Source organism: Nansenia antarctica (assembly GCF_963989245.1).
Source record: "Nansenia antarctica genome assembly, chromosome: 20".
In the NCBI taxonomy this organism is placed as follows: domain Eukaryota; kingdom Metazoa; phylum Chordata; class Actinopteri; order Argentiniformes; family Microstomatidae; genus Nansenia; species Nansenia antarctica.
In genome coordinates, this window is record NC_137693.1 from 3,695,381 (window position 1) to 3,704,634 (window position 9,254).

Consider the following 9,254-nt stretch of genomic DNA (forward strand, 5'->3'; position numbering starts at 1 on the left):
GACCAAGAGGGAAGACATCGGAGGAAGAGGAAATTCAGGGGGTCTTCCCGGTGCTGTTTCGAGATAACAAGATAGAATATCGTCCTTGGGGTCATACAGATCTGTCTGAAGTGATCGAAAAACTCCCAGTCCTAGAAGATGGGGGTCACCCTTGGACTAACGAGATGGACGTGAGACTGACAGGGACGCAGGCCGCGATGGGAGACCTGAAAAGACTCTTAGCCTTTATTACAGGATTGGACACCATGCAGGAAATATTGACGAAGGCAGGACTTCATAAATATATCGGTACATCAGTTTATGACCCAGAGCTCTTCGCAGCAAACAGAGGCAGGCTGTGGAAGGCAATCAGAGAGACATACCCTACTCACATTCACCCAGACAATATCATTGTGATGCCACTGGGAGAAGATGAGAATCCCAGAGGTTATGTAGCCCGTGTGCACTCTCAATGGAGAAGTGTGACAGGGAAGGATGCCGAAGATAACCCGTTAGAAAAAGCCATAATCAGGGAAAAGATTCAACAAGGTCTCCCTACCCCAGTTAAGAACAAGTTAGCAGAAGTGGTGGGGCTACGACACATGAACAAGGCTGTTTATATAGACAACGTAGCACACCAAGTAGAATTATTTAGAAAGAAGATTCAGATACAGAAGGCACAAGACGAAGACTCACTCAGAAAACTAACTCAAGTACAATTGACTGAAGGCAAGAAAACCAGAGAGAGAGTGCAGACCATAGCCCTACAGGTCCCATCTCAGCCACAGCAACTGCAAACTGTCCCTCCCCAGTCATACCCACAGGGGCCACAAGGGGGGTATCCATACCCACAGGGGCCACCAGGGGTGCAAGTGGTTCCGTACCAGCCATACAACCAGCCTGGCCAAGGACCACCACAAGAGGGATGGACCGCAGCCGGGAAGAAGATGTTAGGACCATGTTTCCAATGCGGCCAGGATGGACACTTAGCCCGTACCTGCTGGAAGAAGAACCAGGGGGGCGCAGGGGGGAAACAAAAAGGAAGATATAGGCCCCCTGCTACACCGGCTCCAGGAGTGGTGAACCCCTACGGAGGCCCACCAGCTGGGCTATAGGGGTGCCCAGAAGATCCGAGAGGGGGGTGCCAGCTGGTGGTGACGAACAGGCCTGAAGATGAACCTACCATATGGGTGTCGGTCAACCAACGTCCATTAGAATTGATGGTGGACAGTGGAGCAGCCTACACCTGTCTGAAGCCTGAAGATGCCACGCACCTTCCTATGTCTGGGAAATATGTGAAGACAATCGGATTCGAGGGAATTAAACAGCTGATCCCTACTACTGAGCTTGTAAGCTTAGAGTACAAAGGACAGAGAGCAGATCTGTCAATACTTGTATCAGAACACACGCCAATAGGGCTACTAGGGAGAGATGCACTATGCCAATTGAACTGTACAGTGAAATGCACACCTGACGGCTGTCGGGTGACAGTGCCACAAGAGAACAGACAACTGTCTGTCATGATGGACAACAACGCATCTATGGTGTATTGGGTGGGAGGGCTTAGCCCAGACCTAATGGAACCAGCAAGGATGTGGGACAATTATATCCTGGCACACATGTCAGAGGCCAGAAGGCCTACTGATCCATTGCATTGTACACTCCAGTATTTTAGAGAAGTTGCAGATGCAAACCCAGATGAGTGGCTGAAGCATCAGCCAAAACAGGTACAGCTTAGTACAAGTTGTATAATCCTAGGCCCTCAGGGAGTGGCTATGAAGATAAACAGTGACACTTATCTAGATCAGGAGCATAAGATTGAGGGTAGCATCCCTCATGTGACACTTATGATATCTGAACACTATAAACAGAAGCATTTAGGGGCAATGATGGCAGACTCAGAAAAAGCCAGATTTGTAACGACAAAAGAAAACCCTGCTATCTGGAGGAGCATTGATGGACAGTTCACAAAACTGATGATCTCTGCTCAAGGAATAGGACATCCGCAGACTGTGAAGCTAATGAACCAGCTAATCCTTCCTGTACAACCTGAAAAAGACCTCAGAGAAGAAATGATACAGAATGTGCCAGCAGACCTGTGGGCAAAGAACAGTACAGACATTGGATTTGTGAAATCAGCTCGTCCATTGAGAGTTGAACTCATACCGGGTGCAAAACCCCCTTGGAAAAACCAATACCCATTGAAGCAGGAAGCAATTGATGGAATTGAGCCACAGATCAAAGGATTGTTAGAGGCAGGAGTCTTGAAGATAACTCAATATCCGTTAAGTAACACACCTCTTCTGCCAGTAACGAAACCTGATGGTTCATATCGTCTGGTACATGACCTACGGGCTGTGAATGAGGTAGTTGTCAGCTATCCAGCCGAAGTTCCTGATCCTCATGTGCTGTTGACTCAGATTCCATCTACAGCCAAAGTATTTACAGTGATTGATTTATGCGGGGCTTTCTTTTCTATACCTCTTAGTGTAGAAAGTCAAGGGTTATTTGGGTTTACCTACAAAGGTCAACATTATCAATATACCAGAATGCCACAAGGGTACAAACACAGTCCTCATGTTTTTAATCAGGTCTTGAAGGAGGACTTAGACGGGTTAGGGCAGACGATAAGTAGTACTGCCATTCAGTACATGGATGACATACTCCTTTGTGCCCCAGATGAAGAAACATGTCACAGGGATTCCGTTAAACTGTTAAAGGTTTTGGCGGAGAAGGGACACAAGGTGTCTAAAAAGAAGCTACAGTATTGCCAGGAAAAGGTAACTTACTTAGGACAATCTATTACACAGGGACATCGCAGTGTCACTAACGAACACTTGGAAGCTATTCAGAAGGCTCCAAAACCACGAACGGTTAGGGAAATGATGATGTTTTTGGGCATTACTGGGTATAGTTCAGCATGGGTGGAGGATTACACTAGACTGGTCGCTCCATTGAGGGGGATGATTAAGGAAACAGGTAGTGATAAACTCCAATGTTGCATTACTTGGACAAGGGAAGCTGATTTGGCGTTTGAGACAATTAAACACAAATTACAAGAAGCGCCAGCTTTAGCGCTTCCAGATTATTCCAAAGAATTTGGATTGTATGTTTCTTCTTCAGCCAAAGGGAAGTATGCCTGCGCTGTTCTTACGCAACCAACAGGCATTGGACCTAGTCCACAGCCCATAGCCTATTACTCTGTCGCATATTCAGAGGTAGAAATGGGTTTCGCGCCATGCTACAGAGCAATGGCCGGGGCATATCTTATGTACGAGAAGGCAACAACCTTAACAATGGGGTACCCAATTACCATTCTCTGCCACCACAGTCTAAGGAATCTTTTGAATCAAGGCAAGTATACTTTGACGATGCCTAGGATTAGGAATTATTACAGGATGTTGGAAAGGGAAGATGTAACATTACTAAGATGTAACACACTTAACCCAGCAGAGACCTTGCCAACCCCAGAAGATGGGGAACCACACGATTGTGTGAAGGAAGCTATGAGGTACTCTAAGCTTAGAGCAGATCTACTAGCTTTGCCTTTGAAGGAAGCTGACGTTGAGTATTGGACTGATGGATCTTGTTACCGGGTAGGAGAAAGTTTACGTGCTGGGTATGCCATAGTCCGATCCCAAAATTCAGGGTTCATTGTGGAACAAGCCGAGGCTGTTCCTCAGCCTTGTTCAGCTCAATTGGCTGAGTTGATTGCCCTCACAGAAGCATGCAACTTGGGAACCGGACGAAGAGTGACAGTGTACACCGACTCTGCCTACGCCCATAATGTGTGTCATCTACATGGAGCTGTATGGAAGGGACGGGGTTTTAAGAAAACTGATGGTTCGCCTATTCAGCACCACGCTCAAATCATGAAGCTGTTACAAGCCATGATGAAACCAAGGGAATTAGCCATAGTGAAGTGTGCCGCACACAGATCTGACTCATCACATGTCACACAAGGTAACAGGGCTGCAGATGATGCAGCCAAAGCCATTACAGGAGCAGACAAAGCAGGTAAAGTTCTGCTGGTCACACATGAAACACAGTTACAGGGCATGGTCACGCTTGAGGATTTGTTGATGTTACAGAGTGGGGCAAATGCGCTAGACAAAAACCTATGGTTAACAAGGGGGGCTAGTCAGGATGACACAGGTCTATGGAGAAATCATGAGGGACTGGTTGTGGCACCCCCAGATTTATTAGGCATGCTGATACAGGAAGCCCATGGATTAGCACATGTGGCCAGGGGGGAGGTAAGACGCAAGATCACCAAGGAATATGGTTTTTGGGCTCCATATTTATTGGAACAAATAGACCATATCCTTGGTCAATGTGTGGTCTGTTTGAAAAACAATATCAGACCTGGAATACCAGTGGGAACTGGGCATATCCCTACCCCAAACGGGCCAATGAAACACTTGGTGATTGACTATGTGGACATGATTCGTCCTGTTGCAGGATACAGGTACATGTTAGTTGTAGTGGACAGGTTCAGCAGATGGGTAGAAGCATGCCCCACTCGAAAAAAGGATGCTCAGTCTGTAGCAAAGTTCCTATGCAGGGAATTCATACCTAGGTTTGGAATTCCAGATAGGATAGCGTCAGACAATGGTAAGGAATTTGTGGATAAGACGGTAAAGCTTATACTACAAAAGTTGGGAATCAAGCAGAGATTTGGGTGTATTTACTCACCTCAAAGCCAGGGGATGGTAGAGAGGATGAACGGGGTCCTTAAGAACCGTCTTTCTAAGGTCTGTCAGCATACAGGTCTTAATTGGGTGGAAGGACTCCCTCTTGCATTGATGGCCTGTCGTTCCAGTGAGATTCGAGGGCTGCACTTGACTCCCCATGAACTGGCTATGGGGAGAATAATGACAGCTCCCTGTGCACGAACCAGTGGGAAAGGGCCAAGTTTGGCTCTCTTGGAGAGTGACATGAAAGCCTATGTACAGTACATGACTAACCGGCAAAAGAGTATCTCTTCTTATGTGCTCCACAAACAGGAACGTGAAGAGGAGGTGAACGCACAGGAGAGGAAGGACGCGTTGCAACCGGGTGACAAAGTATACGTGAAGGTCTACAGACGGAAGTGGCATGAGGCTCGACGGGAAGGACCATACGAGGTCGTTCGGTGCACTGGGACTGCCATCCAAATCAAGGGGTCCCCCACCTGGTATCACGTTCATCACTGCATCAAGGCACCCGATGAGGACGATGAGGGAGAGCCTCAGCAGGATGGTGAGGAGACCCCTGGGGACGAGGAAGTCCACAGCTTGGACATCCAGGCTGACGAAGATGTTGGTGAGTATCTGCGCCGTGATGCAGATGATGCCGGGGGCCTCGTCCCAGACCCTGTCCAGCCCAGAGATGAGCGGGCCAAGGGAGATCGTGAAGGATCCAGTGACTGCGACACCCCTCTGGGGGGTTCTACCAAGCCTGGTGTTGCCCCTGTTGTCACCCCTTCCGACCCTGACAATGCTCCAGACGGAGATGTCAGCAACCCGGGCGGCTGCCCGGACCAAGGTACCATTGAGAGACACAGACCTGTCAGTGATACACCCCAACCAGACAGATCCCGTGATACACCAAGGCCAATTAGGAGGAAACTCAAGCCATGCCGTTTCAGAGACTAATATACCCCTTAGTGTTCCTACCCCATTGACTTCCTTGGACAATGTTACACTTCACTCACACACTGTTATGCCTGGACGTCAGAAAAGAATGATCACAGCAGGTAGATCTTTTATTTGCCCACATTCACGTTGTACTGTTGATGATTGTTTGATCTATACCGCCGAAGCGGACGAGTGGTATTTACTGGATGCTAAATATGTTACACTTAATCAACACTCAAGCAACACGCAAGAAACTCGTGTGACATTAACTAATGTTGACAAGGTGTTGAACTCGTATTGGTGTGCTAGACGTAATATCGGTGAACAGGTGTCTAGTGAATCCAACAATTTCAAGGACAAAGTTTGTAGGAACGCGCCTGACTATCCACACTACTATAGGTTGGACTGTGAGAAATTTGTGCATGAATATGTTCACGTTGAGTTACCAGGAAAGGTTGAAAATGTTGCTGTGAAGGCTTCTACGAAGGTGATTGTAGTCGCTACTGACGATTATTTGTTGTATGATTCTAATCACCTGGGGACACGGTCCCACCCTAATTCTGCCACTAGTATCATGAAAGATTTTGCTTCAAAAATGAATTATTCTGATTGCTGGATTTGTCAACAGGTCCCTGTAAGTACATCTGCTCCTATGTTTTTCCCCATACCGTTAACTAAAGCAGAATGGTTTCATTATAATTGGCAGGGTTTAGCCCAATTTGTTTTACAGGGCAAGAACCAGAGCTCTTCTTGTCAGCCCAGCACGATTCTGGTTCCTTTAAATTCTTCCTATGCAGGTGTGGATATTGGTGTGTTGGAACGTCTGACAGCAGCAGTTAACGAACACCATAGGCCTAGCGGTGTGGGGAAGGTTATTATTGATAGGCTTACACATTTGTCACAACCAACAGGTCCGAAGAAGATATATATTATCCAAGCTATGTTCGTTCAATTGAATGGTACTGCATTGAGTCCTCATCTGTTATGTTCTGGGAGTGTGACTTCTACACGGTGGAGAGGTTCAGTTGTTATTTCTGGATTGAAATGTAAAGTTGTTGATTGTGCTATGGTGCCTCAAATGAAATTACATGATACCAATACTACCAGACGGCAGAAAAGCACCACGCAGCTTAAGGTCATGCCTCTCGTAAATATTACAACCTGTATTGACATACAATCTCGGCTCAAGGGCAGCGCGCTTCGTCAGCTAGGGGCCGCGTCTTGTATAGGTGGTGTCATTTTCCCGTATCCTGGTACGGAGCTTCAACTCCCGGAGGGTGTGTTTCTTGTGTGTGATAATAATGCATTCTCTAAGCTTCCTGCTTTGAGTGAGGGTCTTTGTTATTTAGCTCATCTGATACCTTTGATTAGGAAAGTTACTCGGGAAGAGATGTCTGTACTTCACAAACAAGCAACCCATCGTAGTCGTAGGGCGTTATCTACCGCTCAGAAGTTTTTTGGCCTAATATTCCCAAGTTATGGTGTCTACAACTCTCAGACTGAATTAAGTGCCCTATCATCCGTTCTTGAAAAACACATTAATGCTTCGGATGCTGTAGTATCTGCCCTGGCTACTGAATTGACTGAAACTAAGAATGTAGCTCTCCAAAATAGAATGGCTTTGGACATTATTTTGGCCAGTCAGGGTGGTACTTGTGCTTTGATAGGCGGTGAATGTTGCAGTTATATTTCGGATTCTGGTAACGCTCTGTATGATTTCCATGAATCTAACAAGAAGGGTATAGAGGATTTACGTAAAGAACACGGTTGGAATACATTGGATTTCTTTGATTCTGCTTTTTCAGGTATTGGTAATATGATCAGGTCCGTCGCTATTATTCTTGTTGTCATTATCATCTGTATTATGTTACTTGGTATTTTAATCAAATGTTTTGGAAAGTGTATTTCTGATGTTCCGGTTAATGCTTTGATGATGGCCGACATAGCTGATGAGCAAAAGCTGGATTCTGCTTTGCTTTCTGATTTTGTTTCCTCTTTTGATGATTTATTTATTAAGTGATGTTTTGTGATTGTTTGCTTCGGTTCCTGTTTGTTTCTTTCTATATCATGTGATTGATGTCGGTTGTGAAGTGATGTAATGGTTACGCGACAATGGAAGCTCCTGATTATGGAAGTGTTATCAATCTGAGACAGCGGTAAAGGCTGTTCTCCAACTGGGGCCATGTGCTAGCAACCTCTGACCCTGCCGCTTCGAGGACGAGGGAAACATCGGTCGTTGGAAATTTCTGTATCTCAGTTTTTGTATTATGCATGATGAACTGAGTGTGGTTTAATGTTGATGTGTTGATGTGTTGATGTGTTGATGTGTTGGTGTGTTGATGTTGTTGATGTAGTTGATGGGTTGATGTAGTTTTTCTGTCTGTCGTTTAGTTTCGGAACACACTCTGCGTGTTCCGAGGGGGGCTGTGTAGTGTATTTTCATGCTCTGTAACTATAGCGGTGGGCCTCTAAATACACACAATGGCCTTTTGACATGCATGTGCAGAGGATGTAATATCATCATGGGAAGATATAATTGCATTAGGGCCCGAGCCAACAAGACGCCCATAACATAAATTGCATTAGAATTGTATTAGACCATAGGGTGAATTGCATTATAATAAGACAATAACATCCTATTTACAGGCCAGAAAATGACCTCACCTACTATGATCTCACTGGTAAAACTTTGTATCTAACCAAATTAAAATGACGTGGACTCTGTTTTGATTGGCTCAGCGAAATAATAGTGACAGGGTATAAAGTCCGCTACGTAGATGGACTCTTGCTCTTTATTTTTTCACATCCATCCTGTGACCGATTCGGACCATCAGCTCCATTTGAGGGGCCATGCTGTGTAACCTGCTTCTTTTTGAATAAACAAGTCTTAAATTTGCTCAGGAACTCTTCTTCATTTTTTAGTAAGTAACAGATACCAAAATATATACGAAAATGGAACCTTTGTATTTTATGAATTACTAACTCAAAAATGTTGAAATTTTAAAAATAACACCACACAGGCATTAATAAACACCTAATGGACCAGATTATGTAAAAAAGATATAACCTTGTAATTCTAACGTCACGAGTTACCAAAACAATAGCTAGCAAGTTGACTAGAGAACACAGGGACAACATGTGTACGTGTACATCTGTAACTCTGGAATAATATACATGACGTGTGACAAGAACTTGTGAATATGTAAACACCCCCAGCTGAGCTAAGTGGAGCTAGCTAGCCAGCAAGCAATGAAGTTGGCAGCTAACTCTAACTGTCAAGTTCCCATTAAGGAACATGGGAAAGCAAGTTAGACGTCTGCATGAGAAAAATTATTCACTCACCCTGACGTTTCCTTTCGTTCGCTGTTTGTTTTTGCCTCCCATGTTGTTGTGTGATTCACAGACAGATCTGGTTGACTGACATGAGCTAGTAGTGACTGAGGGCAGAAGCGTGCATCAGAGCGACGCATCCGGGTATGTTTGCCCTCACCGTGACGTCATGCCCCCGCCCCCTTTTGGGTGGTAGAAGTGTTAGGGAGTTTGACTGGCGGTCAATACAAATGTGTGGGGGTTTGCTACTTTAATACGATAAAATAAGAAAAGAGTATAACTATTAGGGGCCCAAATCCGATGGCCAGTCAGGCAAACAATGATGTA

At 45.4% G+C, this 9,254-nt stretch overlaps 1 protein-coding gene across 1 annotated transcript in view; it reads right to left on the minus strand.

Moving 5' to 3' along the window:
- The window catches only part of ltn1 (listerin E3 ubiquitin protein ligase 1), a 38,446-nt gene extending 29,417 nt beyond the window's left edge, over positions 1–9,029 (minus strand). Inside the window, exon 1 of the mRNA XM_080549668.1 lies at positions 8,940–9,029. Within this exon, the coding sequence (XP_080405794.1) occupies positions 8,940–8,981 (42 nt within the window). The 5' untranslated portion in view covers positions 8,982–9,029. The remainder of the gene's footprint in view (positions 1–8,939) is intronic.
- Positions 9,030–9,254: the final 225 nt, after the last annotated feature.